Source organism: Capra hircus, chromosome 8, assembly GCF_001704415.2.
Source record: "Capra hircus breed San Clemente chromosome 8, ASM170441v1, whole genome shotgun sequence".
Taxonomy (NCBI): Eukaryota; Metazoa; Chordata; class Mammalia; order Artiodactyla; family Bovidae; genus Capra; species Capra hircus.
The window spans coordinates 46,578,053-46,601,331 of NC_030815.1; the positions used below are offsets into that span (position 1 = coordinate 46,578,053).

The window sequence follows — 23,279 nt, forward strand, 5'->3', positions numbered from 1 at the left end:
CTAAACCTTAAGTCATACCCACAGGAGAGGTGGGTTAGTGGCTCTCCCCTCCTGTAATAACTGCACAGTGCTTTCTTACTGTCAGTTCCATGTCCTCTTCGTCTTTTTCCTTCGTGGGCTTCTCTGGTTCTTCTTGCTCCTTCTCTTGGAGGTGGATTTCCTGGGCCTGAGTCATATAGGGCATGTCATCTTTGTTCTTGAACTCCAAGCTGAGAATTGAAGGAGGAAGTAGAATTCCCAGAATTACCTAAAGTAATAATAATGATAATAATAATAATCACATTTAAAGGATTAAGATAAGGGTGGTTGCTTAGAATTAGAACACCTGGGGTGTGGGGTCTGTGTTTGTGTGCATGTGTGGGTATAGGGGTGTTGGGTGTGCCCAGAGTGAGGACCTGCATATCTGAATAACTAAGCACATTCATGCTAAGAGACTTCCTTCTGCCCACATGACTGGGAGCTGTTAACTGTTAACACTCACAGTAGCTCATTCTGATTTTGGCAAAACAAAGCATCTTACTCAAATACATCTTACCCAATTAACATCTACTTTGCACAGAGGAAACTGAGGAAAAAGACCCTACCCAAGGCAAATATAGGGAAAAATTCAGATTCCCAGTTAGCGTGAAAGCACTTAGCTTTGTGAAATCAATTCATATGTATATCCACTGGCATTTATTTACTAATATGCCAAGTGGAATTGATTATGCATCATCCGGTTATCTGTAAAAAATACTGTCCTAAATTGACCTCAAGAAAATCTGTGCAAGAAAACATGTTATTCATTTTAGCATCCCTCAGCATTTCGTATTAACCAGCAGAAACACACACACACACGCACACATACATACATACATACACAGGCTCTGTATCACTATGAGAAGCCCCCTGCACCATGCCCCAGGAGGCCCAGCACTGTGTTTCACTATCAACCACAAGAGAGATCCAGAACCTTATTGTTTCCTGGGACCAAGTTTCTGACACCTGATTTGTGCTCCCTAAATCTTCTCCCATCTCTTCCCTCAATCCCAAAATGGTTTATGTACAAGCTTCTGAGTTCAACCCTCCTTGAAGAAAGTGCACCAAAATGACGGGCTAAGAGAGGTCATGAAGGGCAAGTAAAAATGATCCTCAAGTAGGAAGGCAAGGACAGCCTGTGCTTCAGTGCCCAGGGACCTGAGAGCAGCTAAGGGAAAGGGGAAAGTGGTGACCCGGCCTCAGGGTGCCTGGCAAGCCTGGGAAGGCTCAGATGGCAGGCCTGGCAGCCTTCAGGGGACACGACACCCTGTCCTCAGAGCTGAGAGCCAGTTTTGGCATTGTTTGTGGTGTGGTGCTGGAATGCCCATGACCCACTTCATGGAACCCTTCTGTGACTCTGGGCCAAGATCCCACAGACAGAGTGAAGTGGGGGAGAGGTGCTGGTTCTATCAGGGTGGCCTCAGCAGATTGCTCTGGTTTGGTGGCCCTTTTGATTTGGACTGAACTCAGAGTCCTCTAGATCAGGTTGTTCTAGGTAACTGTAAGCCTGGCTGGTTTCAGTTGCAACAGCTACAAACTAAACAAGTAAAACATTTTTAAACATTCTTCAGTCTCTTCCTTTCCCCATTTTGTCTTTCTTTTTTTTATTTTTTTTTAATTTTTATTTATTTATTTATTTTTTAAATTTTAAAATCTTTAATTTTTACATGCGTTCCCAAACATGAACCCCCCTGGAAAGAGACACAGATGTGTATAATGGACTTTTGGACTCAGAGGGAGGGAGAGGGTGGGATGATTTGGGAGAATGACATTCTAACATGTATACTATCATTTAAGAATTGAATCGCCAGTCTATGTCTGATGCAGGATACAGCATGTTTGGAGCTGGTGCACGGGGATGACCCATTTTGTCTTTTAAAAAACTTTTCAGTTTAATGTTTTTCTTGTAAAACACAGAAGAAAACATAAAAAAATCAAAAGCCATTGATTATCCTATTTCTTGTATTTTCAACCCCAGCGATAAGCACTACAAAAAGTTTACTGTGTATCCTTTTTGTTTTTTGAAGATATGAAGTTATATGGATAGAACTATACATGTACAGGCACTTTAAAAAACAACAGGTCTCAGGCTATATATTGGTCTGCAGCTTGTTTTTCTTCACTGAAGAATAGATCAGGATTATCTGACAACATCTTTACATATAAATCTATCTCATTTTTATTTCATTTAAAAAATTTCTTAAGTATAGCTGATAGGAGCCAGTGTCTCTTTATGACATGGTGCCAAGGGAGGGCCAAGGTGTTCAGGCTTGCATGGAGGTAAAAGGTTGTCTAGGTGAGTATCTCCATGGCTTGTGACAGAGCAAATGATACCTTCTATGGTACCGGTGCGTGACTGTCACCTTTGGGTCTTCTGAGAAGTATTACTGGTCTATGCATACCATCTCTAGAGGCTCTTTTTTTTGGTTTTCCCCTCTTGGTCTGGCCACATGGCAGGTGGGATCTTAGTTTTCCGACAAGGGATCAAACCTGTGCCCCCTGCAGTGGAAGCATGGAGTCCTAACCACTGGACTGGCAGGAAGTCTACCTAGATGTTCTGATTTAGCAGAATTTGGGGTCAGCCCTCGTTTCCATATTTTACAAAAGCCCCATTATACAGAAGATTCTGATGCATAGTTGGGGCTTAGAAGTCCCCTCCTGAGTTAAGAGGACGCCTACTACCACTGCAGATTTGGCTTGGAAAACTCCCACCAACCCCTGGGCCTCATAGCCGACTGAGCCTTCTGGGAGCACTGACCTTGAGGCCCGAGTTCTTGCGCATCCGGAGCCGACCCATCCACATGTCTGTGAGCAACATCTGGCTGCACGTGTGTGCGATGAAGTCACGGTGTTTGGCAGCTACCGCAAGCTGCAGGCACGTGGCATTGCTCCAGTTCTTCAGTTCATACGTCAGCAGTTTCATGGCCAGCTGCTCATCCTGCTTGTAGGACTGGTCCAGGAGCTCCACGGCCAGCTGGCCAAAGTCCCTGAAAGAGAGAACATGAGGAGCTGTCTTTTGGCGATCTTGGAGACCTAGATGCTGAAAGGGGCAACCCAGTGACCAAGCCATGTGTGGTTTGGTCGTTCCTTATGGGGTCTAGTCTATTCACTCATTCACCCAGCCAACACCATTAAGCGTCTACTGTGTGCCAGATATGGAGTTTAGAAATGGGGGTGTAAGTCAAATTAGTCACGATCCCTGCACTCAGGGCTCCAAATTTACGGATGGGTAAGGCAGATTCACCAATCAGAGTACGGTGTATCTTCTTAAATGCAACAGACCTCAGTTCAGTTAAGCCTTGTCAACCACAAGTGTGTGATCTTGGACGAGTTACATAAATTCTCAGTCTCATTTTCTGTAGGTGTAAGGTATGTATTTTAAGGGGACTTACCTCTTGGGGCAGTTGAGAGGGTGAAACGAAATCTATGCATCTGTGTGTACCTCTGTATCTAGCACTGTGTACCATAGATGTTAACTGTCTGTGTCCATCTTCTGTGTGCACCATTGGGTTCATACTGCCTCCTCTTAAAGTACTGGGTAGCTCAGACAACCAGTATTTGGGGCCCATCTTCCCTTCTCTTCCCCTGACCACCCCATTTGCTGGACTGTCCAACCTGGAGTTGTGGTTTAGCTCCTGAGAGATGTCATCTACCATGTCGTTCTCAGAAGCCTCGTGGGCCATGGCTTTGCAGAGCTTGCAGGCCACCAGGGCCTTGGCCATGGCCTCCTCGCCGTGCTGCCAGAAGAACAGGGCCATCTTCTGCCGCTTCATCAGGACGGCCCACACCATCAGCTCATGAAAAGGGAAAGGGAAGTGGTTGATCTCAGGGTCATCCAAGTCAATGTCCACCTCTTCTTCACGCTTCTTGGTTGTCTTTCTTCCTCGCCTCAAGGGAACATCATCCTGTAATTTTAGGGAAAAAACATAGAGATGAAGTTAGAGATGAATCCAATCAATTCAGTAAATAGTTCCTGTGTATCTACTACTAGCCCAGCCCTGGGATAGATACAGAAAGAAATGAACGATCCTAGCTTCTGTTCTAAAAGAACTCACAAGTTCATGCATGCCTAACTTTAAAACAAGCTATAATAAATGCAGAAGCACAGTCCTATGAGAACATGTCAGTGTTAGACTTTAATTAACAAGTCTTTTTCAATGGACTTTAAAAAAAATAAAACTTTCATCTATTCTTTTCCTCTACAGGTAGGGTCATTTGTACCTCGTGATGGACAGCATTACCCTTTCTGCTAAAATGACAAGGACATCCTATACTTGCAATTGGATACAGGATAATAACCACATGAACAGAAAATGGGAGACATATACTCTATCTCGAGTTTCCGCATACTTCATTAGATGCATTTGTGAAGAATTTCTGGCCTTTGGGTCTGTTGCCATTTGTAATCTACCCGTGAGTAGATTTCACTTACTGGAACCTATATGCTTTCTTGGTTTTCAAGTTAGTATTTCAAATATGATTTACTTTTGTTTGCAATGCTAATATAACCTCATGATAGAATTTTCAAAGCTACTGTGACCTACCCCCTTGTCACTGGGAAAAATGTCACTTTCTTATTTCAGAATCATGTACTAAGTCCTACCACTGGAATGAACTTATATATATATTTAAAACATGTAATAAAGAGAATAAATAATTGACACTAATAATTTGAACAAACACTTACCTCCATTCCCAACAGTTTCAAGGCTTTGGGCTGTTAAAAAAATTTTATGGACAAAGTTAGATCTTTCTTTATAGAGGTAAGAAAAGAATCCTAATGTATCTTAAACAGGTAATGGAACAAATCTATTTTATCATATAGTATTTATTCATTTCACTAAATAAAACACCATGGGGGGAGCTCTTTACGGAAATTCTAAGAGAAATACAAATTTAGTGACTTTGGTGAATTATAGAAAATTAGGAAACTAGAGAGGTATAATGAGATTGCCTAAAGGGTAGACCCTGCAGGCTTATAATCTCTTTTATAGACCAAGATTTTTTCCATCTTTCTAAAATCATCCTGCTTGGTCGACATCTTCTAGACATCAAGCACTTGAGTGAACAATGAGACATTCAATCAAATGATGAGGTGTTCCTCAAACCTCGGAGAGTCCGCTGTAATATGGAGACTTGGGGTATCATTCAGAAATACTATATGTTGAGATGATTCATGCTGGCTCTCTCTCTTTGCTGCTGACCAGTAGAGCAAGGGTGAATGGGGCCAGAGGGACATTTGTTGAGGTCAAAGGGCACTCAGTGGCATGGAAAGTATAAGCACACACAGCAGCACCACTGGTTACACTGGGAATGTGCAAAACAGGTGCAGATCAAGATGGGAGAGAAGGCATCTCAGCCAGTTATAGAGCTAAATAGAGCTCACATAGATAGAAAGCACTAGGGGGAGTCCTCAGTAATTTTAAAGGTATAGATAGATCTCAAGACCAAAAATCTTGAACACCGATAAAGTAGATAAGATTGTGTTGTGTGGTGTGCTTAATCACTCAGTTGTATCCGACTCTTTGTGACCCCATGGACTGTAGCCCGCCAGGCTCCTCTGTCCATGAGGATTCTCCAGGCAAGAATACTGGAGTGGGTTGCCATGGCCCCCTCCAGGGGATCTTCTCAACCCAGGGATCGAGTCCAGGTCTCCCACATTGCAGACGGATTCTTTACCGTCTGATTATTTGAATATATTACTATTCTCTGATCATTGTTTACTTTTTAAAATGAAAAAACTACTTTTTTAATGTACCAAAAGACTTATTTAGAAGTTGAGCATGTCATCTCAATTCACAGCATGTATAGAAGCTAAAAAAGGTTCACTTTCAATGCCAGTTTCTGATTTGAATTGGATCTAGTGAGGAAAAGAAAGAATGTAACGCTCAGTACTTTTTTTTTTCTTTTTCTTTTTTAAACAGATTTGATGGCAGAGGGAAGAAGAGGCAGAACAGCTGCCTTCTCATCTGATTTCCCCCTCTCAGACAAGGAAGCAGCCACACTCCAAATCTACTGCACCCTAGACCTCCCCGGAATCGAGGAAATGGAATTGCAGCCAGCCTCACCCTCTTTGGGCCAAAGAGATTGTGGTAGAGCGTCCGGAAGCGCTTGCGCGTGTAGTTGCAGCGATAAGCCCCTCCCATCAGGTACTCGATCACCAGGCCAATATCGATCAGGCTGATTCTGTAGTCTGGGGGCAGGTTCCCCTACCAGGGAAGAACGGAACACACACACATCCGAGAGACAGCGGGGTTTACTAGGGATTCTACTCCGTGTGTTCTGTAACTATTTTAGACTAAAATAATAATAATAATAATAATTAAAAAGAAACATATGTATGTATTATTATGCTGGTTAATCAATTCACCTTAAAATAGATCCAACCGAAACCTGGATATTCTCGCTTGGAAAGAAGACATAAGTTAAATAAGAAGATGCAGTAATCGTTGGCAATAACAGAAAATCAAAATATTTATTCAAGTCTTCAGCTGGGGAGAAAAAAACACCAGTGTAGCAGAAAGAAACACAAATGGCAAATTCTATCACTCCCAGCCACTAAGGAACTAGGTTCCCAGATGCTCCCCCAGACCTCCTCACTGCTCTGCCTCAGACCCAGGCCTGTTACCGGCCTCTTGCTGATCATTTATTTCTTCACACTCCCTAAGTGAAGACTCCTTCCAGAAAGTAGTTGTTATTACCAGGGACTGCATCAGGTGAAATATGCTGAGAGCTGGAATATCCTTTATACAAAACTTCTATTAACAATTTTTTAAAAATTGGCACCTTTTTAATAAAAGGAGAGCATGATGGATGTTATGACAAAGACTTTTATGAACATCACTTGTGTTTAAAGAAGAAAGAGGAGTGAAAGAAGAGAAGTTTTATCAATAGAATATTTATTTCTCCAAAATTAAAGAGGTTTTTCATATTTTCTTTCAGAGAATAGTGCTTCTTAAAGATCTAGAGCTATGGTGTAAGTTTAATGTTGTACATATAGATGCAAAAACAGAAGAGTTATTATTATTATCTCCTCATTATTGGTTTCTACTTCAAAAGGGACTTCTGTGTCGCCTGAGGAAAATCTTTGCTTTGTTAGGTGATGGAAGAATTAGCTATTTGTGGGAAATTCTGAGCTCACGGTGAGTTCCAAAGGGTACAGCTGATCAGATCTCACTATCTGAAAGGTTTAGTTCCCTGGTGCAGAAGTGTGCTCTGCACCATGAATGGTAGAGGTGTCACGTGTGTAGGAAGCCTGGCACGCTGTCTTCTTAGATTTATTTTGGAGGGGCCGGAGGACTGCATCCACTTTGGGATTTGTCTTTAATGGAGGATCCATTCAGGATGCTGTGTGAAATTCCTGCTGCTTCATGGAAATAGCTCATAGCAGTGGTAGTTTTCGAGCCTTGTGGCATTTGAACCACCAGGGAAATGTGACACCGCAAAGGTCTGGACCCTGTCTTGCTTCAAGTATGAGATGCTGTGCACTTTATGAGCTGTCCAGGTGATTCGGAGTCTACTACATAAAGTTCAGATGGGGTTACACAGCAGCATTGGGAAATTCAAAGTGTACGAAGATAATCATTGTCACTAGGAAATTAGTTTATGAAGGTGGGTCTCAGTTATCCTTGGGCAAGAGCAATCATCTGAAAGGGATTCAGAATCAGAGGTGGCCAACTGTATCCTACCATCAAACTTATAGCTTCCTATTTTTAACTGTCTTATTTATCTTCACATTCCCAATGCCTGGTGTATGGTAGGCATTCAAGATATTTTTGGGGAGGAGGGGTAAAAATGTGAATAAGTAAAACATTGAAATTAATCAGTGTATTTGGGATCAAGTCTCAATTTGGGTTCTTCAGTATTACAGTCTCAGTAACATTCCCACCCAGTCATTCCTGGGTGGGAAAGCTCTAGCTATCCTCAGGCTATCAAGAAAGACCAAATCATCCGGTTCCTTTAAAACAGAACTTGGAGAAAGATTTAAGATAGTAACTTTTCATGTATTTTCCTTTCCATAAGTGCTAAACTGAATTTAAGAATATTACCTGTGCAACCCTTTTTCTCCATTATTTTGGGCAGGTTAACAAGATTGCAGTTTCCATATTGTCTGGCTCTTACTGGACAGTCATGTGAGGCTATTATTAGCAGTGCCCCAGAGCTGCTTTGGGCGTGCGGGTCAGCCTCATCTCCTGTGCATTTGGCTCCTACAAGGGTGACTTGCAGAGGAGGCTCACCCCATCTGTGCTATTTTCCTTGGCACCGTGAGGCTGGAAGGGGAAAGAGCACTGGCTGCACGTCAACTGCTCTGGATTCTGTCCATCCTTCACAAATCATCCACTTTCCCTCAAGGCCTCAGTTTTCTTCCCAGTAAAAGGGGCTGAACTCCATGTCCTTTGTGGTCTGTAATGCCCAAGTGCCAGGTTTCAGGACCTCTCCCCGCCCTGCCCCCTGCCCCGCCGCAACAAAGGTTTATTGTAATGCAACCGAACAACAATCATAGTGAGTCTATGAATTTGTGCCTATTTTTAAACCTTCTAACAATTTTCTAAATTTAAAATGTGGGTAATAGTGAGCCTACTACCTATATATTTTCTTTTGAGAAACCATGTGTGAACATTAGTTTGTATTCTAAGAACAAGAATCAATATTGCCTGAAGACCAATATTAAATGATGATGTTTATGCTTTTGAGATATAAGAGTGGGTATCAGGAAAGAGATAATAGTAAAATTCAAAATAAATAAAAAATTTTAAGGGGCAACATGTTTTTGCAAATATTCTATAAACATTGGTGATGTTTTACAGAATTTTATGCAAATTAATAAAGGGCTGATAGGTTTACTCACTACCAAAACAGGTGATGGAATATACTTTTCCTAAAGATTTCTTATATAAAGCTTGATTATTTCAGAGTGATTTTTGAACAGTCTGGTCTGAAGCAGAAGAAAAGATTCTGTGACTATTCTGGGTGGTGGCCTGAAAGGAACTAGCCTGAATTCTGTTTGACCCCCAGAGGGCGATGGTCACCTAACCCAAGGCAATGAGGGGTCTCTCTGTACTTGGTTCAGTTTGCACTCTGAAAACAGGCGATGTGGACACGATTACTTCAAGGTCCTTTTTCTAAAGGTTCAGTTGTTGGATCACTACCTGGCAGGCTGCTCTTATATCTCTGCTGCCAGGTCACTGGGCAAAGACCTGTCCAGAGCTTGCAGAGTTGATGCAGTTTCCAATAATCCCTGGAATTTGGTTAGTAGAGATAGAGGCTTAGAGAAAAGGGAGGGTAAATGGTTAGGTAGGGATGCAGTTGTACTCATAACATCCACTTCCTTTTTGGGGAAAAAAAAAAGTAGAAAAAATGCCACCTCGTATTCCACAGGTAATGTCCAAAAACCTCTGGAGGAGTCTTCCTTTGCTCGGTTCCTTTTCAAAGAGGAAATTGATATACTGGAGTAATATTCATTCTGCCTGCTGTTTCTGTTATTCCCTGCTCCCCCTTTTTGGTAATTACTTTGATAACTGGTAAAACCTGAACACTTATTTCCCATTTCATGCCTTAGCAACACATAGCAAGCCACAGGATTCAAATAATTTGGTCCAGAGAGTAAAATAGAGAGGTTTTGACCTATGGATAGGTAAATTTGACAACTTGAAAATGTTGTCTTTTTTCATGCCATGAGCCACAACTCTGAAGCTAAATTTTAATCTGTGCCATGCCTAAGGATGTCTTTTAATTAAAAGAATAATTTGAATTCATTTATTAGATATGCTTTTCTAAATGCACTCTGTTTTTCAGATGTCAATTCATGATATCACTATCAGATTTCAGCTGTTTAGGAAACTTTTTTTCTTTGAAACTCATAACAAGCCTTCAAAGAAGACTGTTTCCTTCTGATATATGCAAGGTATAAAATGATAGCTGGTTGTCAGATTTACTAAGGGAGAATGGAGAAAAGACCATCCTGGTGAAAATTCCTGGGAAAAGAGGACACTCCCTCAATGTATGGCATGCCAGTAGACTGGGCAACCATTCTTTTGAAAATTAAGAATGCTTTGGTAAATTTGCATAAATTTAGCAGACAGAGTTATGAAAACTTCCTTTCTTTACCAGAGTGTGTCTGAAATGCTTTTGCTTTAAAATCCTGCAGAGTGCTGGGTCTTGATTCCCATATAGATGAATTTTATTATCATAATTTCACCTCTCTTCCTATATAATGTTCAAATATCACCCTTCTTTATGGGGAGGGATAATTCAGGTAATCTGAAGCATTAGTACATTTAATTTAAGAAAGAAAAACTACCTTTAAAACATACAGAGGCACAAGCTGAGCAGACAGCTACTAAAATGGCAAGTTAGATTTCATGGAAAAGCAGACAGACTCAGGCCACTCTGGTATAATATGAAAGCATTGGTACATCCGGTGGATTATGCACGAAAATGGCTCAGGGAACTGGGCTGGCTGGTATCATTTTAAATTTCTGGTTGATGTGGAATACTAACTCTACTTCACTACTCTCAGATTGCTCTCTTGATAGAAGTAATTTGAGATTTTGAAACTAGCTTCAAATTCGCCACATTCAATTCTGTTGATTTCAAAGGACAGTTGGACTTGGAGATATCCTGATTAACTTAATGATGGTATGATAATTCCTAAATGTATTCTCTGGGTTCATAAATGTTATTTACATTTAATAGACAGGTTATCAATCATTATGTTTAAGGTCCGGGCTGTGTTTCTAACTTTTGAACCGCATTCATTTTGTACTTATCACTTACTGATTAATTTTTTGTCATAATAGATTAAATCAACTAATATGTACATAAAGTCCTATAACTGTAAAGCACAAGCATATGCTAATTATTATGTTCCTTAATTTTGAAAATTGTTTGAACTGATCAAGATTTTCTTAGCATTTTAAAACTCATCTTTGTAGATTTTGCATATCTTATTGGCATAAATTGCTGGAAGTCATCTGAAACCTTCTGAAGGTGTGTGCCAATATTAATTTCTTTCTCATTCACTTCTTAAAAACAACACAAACAGAAAAACCTCATTTTTAGCTCCTTTCACCCATAAAACGTAGACACTGCCAGCTCCTTTGACTACCACTGTGATTCTTTCTTGCTCTCCAGTAGTCGGACACTCACCTTTATCATAAAAATAAATGGAGTCTGCATTTCCTGCCCCTATTTCTCCCCAAGAGAAGAAACTAGACAAAGACTTTCATTTCTCCCAGCCACACTGGCAGTCTCTTTTTCTCAAGAAAAATTGTTTCTAAGTAAGTTCAGTACTATCTTGAGTGATCTGTTATCATTTTTTCCCCATTACTAAATTAGCAAATAAATGAATTCTTATATAACTATATTCTTGCTCCGGTATTGGGATCACATTTGAAAGAGAAATAAAACTGCTCTTAACTGGTAGTCCTTCCACCCGAATTCTTACCATCCTGTCCTTTCCAGTGAGTTTATATTATTTTTGAGGTATACGTTCAGCTAAGATGTTAAATAAAACCACACCTTAAAAACACTCTACATGTCTTCTAGTAAATGTAAGCAAATGTAAGAGGCAGTTAATAGGGTTCCAGAAAAAAGAAAGAGGAAGAGAACCTTTTAGGAGAGGTTTTGATCATTTAGTTTCAGTAGAACCTAACTGTAAAAATCTCTGAAAATCAAGCAAGACAACTGGGTGATGGAGGCAGATGAGCAACTCTGAAGGCCTGGACTGGCCAGGGACTGGGACAGAAGGGCAAACGCGCAGCTGTCTCTTCAGAGAGCCTCATAATTCCTTCAGGGACACAGACTAGATTAAGGAAAGGGGAACATTTTACTTTTTATAATTTCAGAAAAACTAAAACATTCTATTGAACATGAGCAACAAGTACCTTGACAAAGAATATATGCTAGGTGTGTACACCTTATCTTCTGAGATACTTCCCTCTGTTTAGTTTCCAGGTGATTTTAATTCAAGATAAATTAAACTAAATAGGAAGACTTGAAGAAAAGAGAAATGGGCTTGTTGAGAGGGCAGGTACGCTTATGGCTTGAAATGGGGCAAGCTATGGAAAGGTGTGATCTTGGTAAAATGTACAGATGGCGCAGCCTCTATTTCCCTTGCTTTGAAGGAACTACAGGCTTCACTCACTTGCACAGATGAGAAATTTTTCAGTAGGATTGTATGGAGTGAGAGGAAAGTTTCTAAGGGCCATCAGAAGAAGGCTTTTTGTACCCTTTACTCATTACCAGCAAAGTCCAACTGGTTAATAGTATATTATAAGTAGCCCCAGGGCCTCTGCTTGGCCTTTCAAAGGGAAAAATTAGTAAGTGACTACAGGACACCTAAAGGGTAGTTCTGGCTTATGTCTTCCTATGAGATAAAGGAGTGGCACTCTTATTTTTTAACCTCACTTTATAGATTTTTTTGAGTATGTCCTATGGACTTTGGCAAAGAATTGAGACCAACTGGTAGGTGGGTATATGTGTCTGTGTGTGCGTCTGTGCATGTACATAGGGTAGGGGAGGTCCCACCGCCTATTCTTAACTTTTGGAATGAAAACGTCATTTTCTGGGAACCCGGTCAAGGGTTCAGAATTGAAGCTACCTTGGAAAGAGTTTGTACAGGGCAAAAGAACAACTACCTGGTTAGGATTAAATGTAACCTCCCTGTGCCTCATTTTTTCATCTATAAATGGGGATAACACTATATAATAAAAATAATAATAGTAAAATAATTACTTCATATAATTTTTGTGAAGATAAAGTAAGCTAAGACACATAGAAAGCTCAGATTAATGTCACACACTTAGTCATCACTAAACCTTAGGTACCATTACTTTGCCTGACTCTTTGCAACACCATGGACTGTAGCCTATCAGGCTTCTCCATCCATGGGATTTTTCAGGCAAGAGTACTGGAGTGAGTTGCCATTTCCTTCTCCAATTAATAATAATAATAATGATTATCAAAGGATCTGAGTTCTAATTCTAGCTCCTTACCAACCACTCAAGATAGTTCTCACCTCCTTGTGTTTCAACCTCATTTCTAAATTGGGAATAAACCTACTAGATCCAAACCAATTGACTTTCCCCCACCCCCATCAAACTGGATGATGAATGTGAAAAAGTATATTACAGAAAATAAGTGTTAACAGAATGGATGTATATTTATGTTGAAGTCTCTGTTTTTCTGAGGCTTTTTGAGCTATGCTTATGCTTATGTGTCATACTAGAAGTGGCAGTGATACACTGTATCAGGAGCTAGTAAATAAATAAGCCTTTCATGGTTGGTTGGATGGCATGGAAATGAGCTCCCAAACGTGAGGAGCACATGGAAAAGTACAGGTGATGGCATAAATCCACACAGCATGGGGGGAAAGCCTAGAGTTCCACTATCCCAAAGCATTATGTCCGATGAAAGCATCTAAAACCACAGAGACTGGCAATAAAACCGCAGTTGCATTAGAAGCAGAGATGTCTCAGAGTTAAAAGACACACGCGCACACCATGTCCAGCAATGAGGGGGTTCTGACAGGGACAGGAATACTCCGGCAGCTCATGCAAAACAGGCACTTTCTAATCACAGGAAGCAATCAAGACAGGGCCTCCGACCTGCAGTCCAGAGGGTTCTTACCTTTTTGACATCCCTGACCAAGTGGTACAATGTGTTTGAGGGCCCATGTCTCTGAAAACAATAAAGAAGAATCAAATGGTTTTGCTAGTCAGGGGCTCTCATTGGCAAGGAAAGAAGGATCTGGAGGGAAGGGTTTTGGCTGGTGGAGGGGCAGTTCATCAAGATGAACCTTGTTCTAGTTGCTCAGTTGTACCTGTCTTTTCTAAACAAACACAGGGGCAGGTTTTTGGATTATGGCTCCTCAAGAAAAAGCATTTGAGGTTCTAAGTTCAAACTTTGCAAAACAGGCCATCAACTCTGATGACAGCTGGGTCAAAACATCATTCAAGAGGCTAGCTGTGGAGCAGGGGGAGACACAAGGGCCAATTTAGTGCTTTAGAATTACACTTTGGCACACTGCCAATTGCAACTTGTTTATTACACATAATGAATTGGAAACTGGCTAAAGCAGGGCTTGGCAGACTTTTTCAGTAAACAGCCAGATGGTTAATATCTTAGACTCTGTGGGCCAAACAGTCTTCATCACAACATTCAACTCTGCCATTGTGCGGAAAAAAAAAAAAGTTTGTTTGCTTAAGGTAAGACTACAATGAAGTAGGCAGTTTGCTATCCTCTTGTCTTTCAGGATAGGAATTCCAGATGAAATAGAGGATGCCTAGTTAAATCTGAATTCCAGAGAGACAATGAATAATTTCTTTTTATTTGTTTTAACTTTCATTCATTTTATTAATTCTTAATGTTGAACTGTTTTTTTCTTGTCATATTGATGGTCTATTTTGTAGTTCTCTTTGGTATTCATGTATTTTTTATGTATCAAATTAAAAGTTTTAAATGTAACTACATCTCTTAATCTTTTGATTTACAACTTCTTCTGTTTTTATGTTTTCTCATCTTTTTATAGAGGTATAACTGACATGTAACATATTACTTTCAGGCATACAATGTAAATGATTTGTTATTTGCATATGTGGCAAAATGATCATTACAGTGTCTCTTTGGTATCTGTCGCCATACATAATTCCCAATTTTTTTCTTGTGCCAAGGACCATAAAGATCTACTCTCTTAGCAACGTTCAAATATGCAATATATTAACTATAGTCACTGTGTTGTACATTACATTCTCATGACTTATTTTATAAATAAATTTGGAAACTTGTGCATTTTGACCAATAACAACAAATAATTTTGAGTATGTCTCATGCAATAATTGAGACATACTAAAAATTATTTGTTGTTTTTCTTAAATTCACATCTAACTGGGAATTCTATATTTTTATTCGCTAAATCTGGTGACTGTGTTGGAAGATCTTGAACAGTGTCAGTAAATTCTTAAGCACTGTTGGAACACATTCAAGTATTCAAGACAGTCCCTGTGTACTGCCTCAACTACTGGCCCCTTCAGGCGGACATACTCATCAGAACTCTTTTTCCACCGAAGGATACAGTATTCTGTAGGGATTAAACCTTCAAACTTTGGAGTCAGAAGGCTTGTCTCCAAACCTGGCCCTGCTGCTTGCCAGCTGTGACCATGGGCAAATTGCTTAACTGTGTCTCAGTCTTATTATCTCTAAAATGAGTATAATAATACCACTTATCCAGTAGGGTTTTTGTTAGGACTAAATGATGAAGTGTTTATAAGTGTTTCTATAACTATAGCACTCAATAAATGTTAGCTATTCTTTCACTGAGGCTATCCATTGTCCCATAATCCTTTTCAACAGAGTACTCCAGGGATAGTTGATTACCATTGACTGGAGTGATGAAATCTCTTGGCTTTTCTTGATCTATAACTTTCCAACTTACTTCTTTTCAGTAGTTGAAATAAATAACCTACTCCCTTGATTCTCTATTCATATGAGGGTCATTCAATTATGTATTTTAATTTATTGAAAACCCCATTATTCTTTCCTCCCCAGTTTTACTGACATGTAACACTGTGTAGCAGAGACATTACTTTGCCAACAAAGGTCTGCTAGTCAAGGCTATGGTCTTTCCAGTGGTCATGTATGGATGTGAGAGTTGGACTGTGAAGAAAGCTGAGTGCCAAAGAACTGATGCTTTTTAAGTGTGGTGTTGGAGAAGACTCTTGACAGTCCCTTGGACTGCAAGGAGATCCAACCAGTCCATCCTAAAGGAGATCAGTCCTGGGTGTTCTTTGGAAGGAATGATGCTAAAGCTGAAACTCCAGTACTTTGGCCACCTCATGCAAAGCATTGACTCATTGGAAAAGACTCTGATGCTGGGAGGGATTGGGGGCAGGAGGAGAGGGGATGACAGAGGATGAGATGGCTGGATGGCATCACCGACTCGATGGACATGAGTTTGGGTGAACTCTGGGAGTTGGTGATGGACACGGAGGCCTGGCGTGCTGTAATTCATGGGGTCGCAAAGAGTCGGACACGACTGAGTGACTGAACTGAACTGATCATTGTGTAAGTTTAAGGTATACAATGTGATAATTTGATGCTTGGATTATATTGTGAAATATCTATGGCAATAAGGTTAGTTAACATATTCTTTAAGTCAGTAATCGTTTTGTTGTTGTTATGGTGAGAACATTAAAGATCTGAATCTCATAGTAAGTTTCAAATATAAAACACTGTACTGTGAACTACAGTCACCATGCTATACATGAGATCCCTGAAACGCATTCATCTTGTACTGAACATCTGTACCCTTTGGCTGTATCTGCTCATTTCCCCCATGCCTCAGCTCCAGTTTTCTGAGGAATCTCCATATTGTTTTCTATATTTGGTTCCCTTGTCTAACACTGGTTAACTATATGCATGGGATTATTGATGGGCTCTTGTTTGTGTTTCATTGGTCTATATGTTTTTATGCCAATATTACTGTTCTGATTACTGCATGTTTGTGATATAGTTTGAAATCAAGAAGGGTGATGTCTCCACCTCTGTTCTTCTTTCTCATGACTGCTTTGGCTATTCAGGGGCTTTTGTGGTTCCATGCAAATTTTAGTATATTTTTTCCTTTCTATGAAAAATGCCATCACAATTACATTGAATCTATAGATGGTTTTTAGTAGTATGAACATTTTAGCAATATTAACACTTCCAATTCATGAGCATGAAATAGCTTTCCACTTATTTGTGCCTTCACTTTCTTTAATCAGTGTCTTACAGTTTTTGATGTATAGATCTTTCACTTTAAATTTATTCCTAAGTATTTTATTATTGCTAAACAGAATTATTTTTTTCTTTTTCAGATAGTTCGCTGTTACTGTATGTAAGTACAATTGATTTTTGTATGTGGATTTGGTATACTGAACTTTACTGAATTTATTAGTTCTAACAGTTTATTTTTTTGTGGAGTCTTTAGGATTTTCTGTATACAAGATGCTGTCATCAGCAGAGAAATTTTACTTCTTTTCAATTTAGATGAAAATTTTTATTTCTTTTTATTTTCTTTGCCTTATTTCTCTGGTCAGGGCTTCTAGTACCACGTTGAATAGTAGTGGTAAGAGTGGGCACCATTGTCTTGTTCCTCATCTTAGAGGGAAAGCATTTGGTCTTTCACTAACGAGTATGAGGTTCAGTTCAGTTCTGTCGCTCAGTCATGTCTGACTCTTTGAAACCCCATGGACTGCAGCACGCCAGACTTCCCTGTCCATCAACTCCTGGGGCTTGCTCAAACTCATGTCCACTGAGTTGGTGATGCCATCCAACCACCTCATCCTCTGTTGTCCGCTTCTCCTCCTGCCTTCAATCTTTCCCAGAATCAGGATCTTTTCTAGTGAGTCAGTTCTTTGCATCAGGTGGCCAAAGAATTGGAGTTTCAGCTTCAGCATCAGTCCTTCCAATCAGAACTGATTGGACTTCCAATCAGTCCAAATCAGGACTGATTTCCTTTACGATTGACTGGTTTGATCTGCTTGTAGTCCAAGGGACTCTCAATAGCCTTCCTCAGCACCACAGGTCAAAAGCATCAATTTCAAAGGCATATATGGATTTGTTATATATGGCCTTTAAAATGTTGAGGTGTATTACTTTCATACTCAATTTGTTAAGAGTTTTTACCATGAAAAGGTGTTGAATTCTGTCAAACATATTTTCTGTATCCATAGAGATGATCATATGGTTTTTATATTTCTTTCTATTAATGTAACATATCACATTTATTAATTTGTACATGTTGAACCATCCTTGCACCTAGGGACGAATCCCACTTGCTCATGGTGTATGATCTTTTTAATGTACTTCAATCGGGTTTGCTAGTATTTCGTTGAGAAATTTTGCATCTATATTCATCAGAGATATTGACCTGTAGTTTTCTTTTCTTGCAGTGTCCTTATCTGGCTTTGCCATTATGGTAATGCTGGCCACATAAGTTTGGGAGCATTCCCTCCTCTTCATTTTTTGAAGAATTGGAAAATAATTGGAGTTAATTCTTCAAATGTTTGGTAAAAGTCACCTGTGAAGCCATCTAGTCCTCTGCTTTTCTTTGTTGGGAGGGTTTTGATTCCGGATTCAATCTTATTATTTATTACTGATTTGTTCAAGTTTTCTGTTTTATTTTGTGTGTGTGTGTGTGTGTGTGTGACTTGGACTTAGTAGGTTGTATGTTTCTAGGGATTTATCCATTTCTTCTATGTTGTCCTATTTGTTGGCATATAACTGTCCATAGTAGTCTCTTGCGATCCTTTGTGTCTGTGTGGTATCAACTGTAATGTGCTCTCTTTCACTTATAATTTTATTTATTTCAGTCTTCTTTTTTTTTCTTGGTAATTCTAGCGAAAGTATTATCAATTTTGCTTATCTTTTCAAAATATAAACTCTTTGTTTCATTGATCTCTTAAATTGCTTTTCTAGTCTGTTTCATTTATTTCTGCCCTGTGTTATCTCCTCCCTTTTCCTAACTTCAGACTTTGTTTATTCTTGTGTTTCTGCAAGGCTGCAAGGGCTGCTGGGCTTTTCAACAGGTCTAGCAGCAGCTGGGGGCCAGAACAGGCAGCAGTGGTGGCTGGAGTCAGTGGTACATGCACACATTTGGCCTGGGGGACCAGCCGCAGGTGCCTGTATAATGGTGGGAGCCAGGTGCAAACATCTATGCAGTGTCAGAAGCCTGGGCTAACAGCAAGGGCTGGGGCCAACTGCAGGTGCGTTGGCAGATGCAGGGCCCTGGCTGCCAGCATGCATTACTGTGGCTGCAGGGTGTTACCGTGAGTGCATGTAGACCAGTGTAGGCCAGTGACAGAAGTCTGGCCAGTGGGATGCAGGGGCACAGCTAAGAAGTTCTTTGAAAGCAATCCTAGTATGCAGGCCGGTAACAGAAGATAGGGAGGGAGCTGGGCCCACAAGCAGCCTTAGAGGCTCTGACTGTTGGCATGCACCGCTGTAGCTGCAGGGTTTCCCCATGGCTGTGTGCATGGGAGTAGAGGCCAGTGAAGGGAGCAGGGTTGGGACGCGCAGGTGTGCAGCTGGAGGGGCCAGCTGCAGGTGAGCCTGGTGGTGCAGGTGAGTGTCAGGAGATGGGTCTGAATCTGGGCCCACACGCAGCCTTGGCTGCCGGCGTGCACTCGTGTGGCTGCAGGGACTTACAGTTCTAGGGTCTTGTACTCCCATGGCAGTGGTGCTGGCTGTCAGCCCAGCTGTGTGTGGGTACCTGGCTGGAGGTGCTAGCTTTCAGAGTGTGCACAGTAGTTGGGGACAGTTGTGGGGGTCTAGGCTGGGTTCTTAAAATTATGTAGCCACAGAGGCTTGGGCTGGCCACTGGGGTAGACCCTAGGATCCAGCAGGGTTGAGAGGGGAGGGTGTGGTGAGGGGCTCAGGTGACTGGTGTCTATGAATGCAAGTATCTGTAGAGCAAAACCCAGTGAAATCTGCAGGGTTCTGTGGAGGCTTTGCTGGCCATTGGTTTCTTTAGTAGTGAAAGCTGCCAGGGTCCTCTACAGAGCAGGTCACTGGGAACTGTGGTCACTCAGCTGTCAGCCTGGCTGATACTGTGTTCCCGGCCATCACAGAATGTCTCAGATTTGCAGGTCTCTTGGTAGGGTGAGTGCTTTGGGTGCTGCTCTGAAAGGCTCACCACTCTCTTTTCCAGAGCGGGGACCTCCTTCTAGCTGAGGAGCTTCCTCTTGGCACTGAGCAGCGCCAGCCTCAGGGGACAGGGTGATACAGGCACAAAGAAGCTGTTCTTCTCTTTTTTGTGTGGTTATTTTCAGATTTTTTTTGTTCCACTGTTTTGCTGAAGTTTTCTTAATTGGACTCCTGAGCTCTCCTAGAGCTGTCTTTGTTGTGAGTAGCTGTCTAATTGCTGATTTTTGTGGAGGAACAAAGGCTAGGCCTCGCCTCTGCCATTTTGGCCCATTATTACTGAAAGCCTCAGTATGCTGAACTGAAAAAGTACTGTAGAGAAAACAGAAGTGTGGGGCCACTCTGCTAAGCTGTTTTCTACTTCCCGCAGTGGGAATCTTACAGAGCCAGGGTGGCAGCTGCTAATCCCTACCTCTGGCTGGGGAGAGGTCAATAAGCTCCATCTCATTAGTGCTGAGGGTGGTGGGACAAAGAAACACTGTGACAAATGAGGGTCTCTGAGAAAGACGTTTTGGTTCAATACTGGCTCCTTTGTTTTACTTAGAAACTTTGAGATCTTGAATAAGCCAGTTCTCTTTTTGGCCTCAGTTTCTTCATCTATAAAATGGAGGGAAATAGTATCTATTCTTTAAACTTCATTGGATTTTTCGGAGTATCAGCTCAGAGCTGATGTACTTAACTCACTGAATACTCTCAAAAACTTCATAGATAGCAGTTTTTCTTTTGATTACTTCTTGATATCCCCAGTGAATGAATTAACAAATTGTTATAAAAACAAAGCAACAAAATCTTCCAGGGTAACTCCAAACAAGAAGTTTTTACATTTTATCCTGTTATACTGCAGTGAATGAACTTCATAGTGCTGAGGATAACAAGATGGTACAGGATAGTTAACTGGCCTCCTTTAATGGTTGGAGTTAAATCAGTCCTGCTCTGCTGATTGCCTCACACACTGTGGGTTTACAGAATGAAGTATGTTCTAATTTCCAGAGCCTTGTAGTTTTGCATAAGGACTTGAGAACATTACTGTTTGGTGATCATGTAACTTTCTGCCTCTTAGATGCTGACAACTGAGCAGTTAAAACAAGTGGATTTCTGGTGACTTGGTGTTTGTTGTCTAACGGAGCATTTGTGGAAAATGATCCATGCATTTGGAGGGGAAGGCAGGGACTCACATTCATGTTGGGGGTGGGAGAAGGTAAAACAAAAAAAAAGTAGAGAAAATAAAAAGTGCCTTAGCTTGGTCCTACCGTATTGTACAATTCCTCTAGTCTGGAGATGGTGAGAAAACGATGCATGCTTACTCCATTCTCTATAAGTAATTTCACAAAATCCACTCTGTCCAGAACTAAGGCATCCAACATGGCTTGCTCCAGAGACCCCACCTGCAAATCAAGTCACTGAGTTAGTCTGTCCTAAGGTCTAAGGATGCAATTTTCTGGCATTTTCCTGAATACTTTAGAAATGGATGTCTTTGACATCTGGTAAACCTTTAGCACCTCCAAGAGCATGCTAGCAAGAGTATCTCAGTTTCACTTTTGGGACACCACACTCTCTCCTGTATTTTGGGGCTTGTCTTTGCAAACAAAACACAGGGCTTTCTAGTTCTAAAAGCTATGTTTTTTCCCCTCTAAAACTCTTCTTTGTTCTAGGTTCTGAGAAGGTTCAGGGTTTACAAGGCTTTTCCTCTCCCAGCTCTCTAACCAAACTTCTACAAAACCACTAAAGTGCCAAAGTGAGTATTTTGCTGTCTTCATTTTCATCTTCCTTAGGCTCTAAATCAGATTCCTGACTGACTCAAGAAGAGGATCTAATAAATAGACCAGAAAGTAGACTGTTTTTTTCTTTTTCTTTTTTTTTGCTAAGTTTCCTTACCTTGCCTCCATCTTGCCCATTTCTACAGGGGGACCCAGTAACTATTCAGGTCATTTGGTCTGTTTACTAGGGTTTTATTTAATTTCTTTCACAAAATTTCTCAGAGACTCTGTGACAAGTCTTTCTACACTAGTAATCCACTGGCTCCAAAGGAAGCCAGGGATTCAATCCCAGGCAGAAGCTCTCTGGGACAGAGAGGGTTGAAAAAGACCTGTACACGGTGTGTTTTTCTTCAGTGATTCCAGGCACAGGAATCAAATTCCAGACTGCTGGCTGTGTCCTGGGGATACAGGCATACACCAGCCAATGGCCAATTTTCCAAGTTTTTATTTTCGGTAGACCCAATTGAGGGAAACAAACTAAGAACGGTTATATAAAGCTTTGGTTGCCTCTGTGTTGTTCTTAGGTACAGGGAGGACCTGTGCTCAGCCTCCAGGACCAGATGGCACCTGCACGTGGAAGCCTGCAAATCCTGCATCCTGTTGTGTGACCCAGTCCCACACCAGCCTGGGGTGCCATCACGTGGCAGCAGCAACCTCCAGGACAACCAGAAACAAACTGCTAATTCCACTCCTTTCTTAATTTTAATTAACACAATTTTGTTTCATATATGTATTTTCAGGCATATAAAAGAAATAGCATTAGTTGCAGCTAAACATTGCTACCAAAGGCCATGCGAGAGAGATGGAAATGTTTGGAACATTTGGTGTTGTACCACCAGGTGGCAGTGTTTTCCTAAATATAAGAAAAGGAGCCGAGGACAGCTACAAAGGAATATTTCTACCTTAAAGGGAAAGCAGTGGTTTCTGGAGTCGCTCTCAGAGATACCTTAAACAAATACCCTTGCCCAAGCAAGCGTGCTTTTCAGGGGTGATGACATATACTCTACCGGCCACTGTTGCCCATAAATAAAGATCTGACTGCGGGCGATGTCGACTCTGTTCCAGGCTAAAGCTAAGCTCAGCTGGTCTGGGGCTGAGGCGTTGGCTCCTGCATATACAAAAGCAGAAGAGAGAGAGAACACAGTCAGTTATTATACCAAGAAGACCCACTGCATCACTCTCCAATCCACCTCCTCTTCCTGGAAAGTAGACTTGGGTGTGTAGTGGGGGTTCTCAAACTTGGCACTATTGCCATTTTGAGCAGGATAACTATAGCATCTTATACATTGTAGAATATTTAGTACCATCTCTGGACTTAACCCAACAGATGCCAATATCACCTCCTCCACTAAGTCATGACAATCAAAAATGTCTCCAGACGTTGCCAAATGCCCCCGGGGTAAGGAAGACACTAGTAACCTGATCACTGCTCTAGGGTTTTTCTAATCAAGGTGTGGCCCCTGGGGCAGCAGCAGCCGCATCACCTGGGTACCTGTCAGAGATGCAGAACCTCAGGCCCCGCCCCAACCTACTAAATAAGAATCTGTACTCAACAAGATCCCGGGTGATTCCTGTGCACGTTGGTGTTTGAGAAGCGTGGCTCTACAATATACGTTGCTTCCGCTGGCCAATCACAGGTTTCAATGGTTTGGATTGTATATTGCATAGTGCTGGTGCCCTCCCCAACTCGTGAGCCAGCTTTAACACTCTACTGAAAAAGAGTTAAGATCTTTTAAGAGAAAGGCAAAAAGGTGGCTGAGGTTTACTTTGATTTGTGAGTACAAACCACTGAATAACTTCTCGGTTCCCGTTTTTCTCCATACT

The 23,279-nt window shown here is 41.1% G+C and overlaps 1 protein-coding gene across 11 annotated transcripts in view; it reads right to left on the reverse strand.

Moving 5' to 3' along the window:
* The window catches only part of TRPM3 (transient receptor potential cation channel subfamily M member 3), a 608,518-nt gene that overhangs the window by 88,091 nt on the left and 497,148 nt on the right, over positions 1–23,279 (reverse strand). For 6 of the 11 annotated variants that reach the window (XM_005683743.3, XM_005683729.3, XM_018052061.1 and 3 more), the window contains 9 exons: positions 22,463–22,563; positions 20,949–21,083; positions 13,648–13,698; positions 6,389–6,424; positions 6,087–6,227; positions 4,706–4,735; positions 3,634–3,923; positions 2,777–3,005; positions 80–247 (listed from right to left, as the gene is read on the reverse strand). In XM_005683743.3, the coding sequence (XP_005683800.2) occupies positions 80–247; positions 2,777–3,005; positions 3,634–3,923; positions 4,706–4,735; positions 6,087–6,227; positions 6,389–6,424; positions 13,648–13,698; positions 20,949–21,083; positions 22,463–22,563 (1,181 nt within the window). The remainder of the gene's footprint in view (positions 1–79; positions 248–2,776; positions 3,006–3,633; positions 3,924–4,705; positions 4,736–6,086; positions 6,228–6,388; positions 6,425–13,647; positions 13,699–20,948; positions 21,084–22,462; positions 22,564–23,279) is intronic. The other 5 variants (XM_005683725.3, XM_005683732.3, XM_005683741.3 and 2 more) reach the window with 1 other exon arrangement.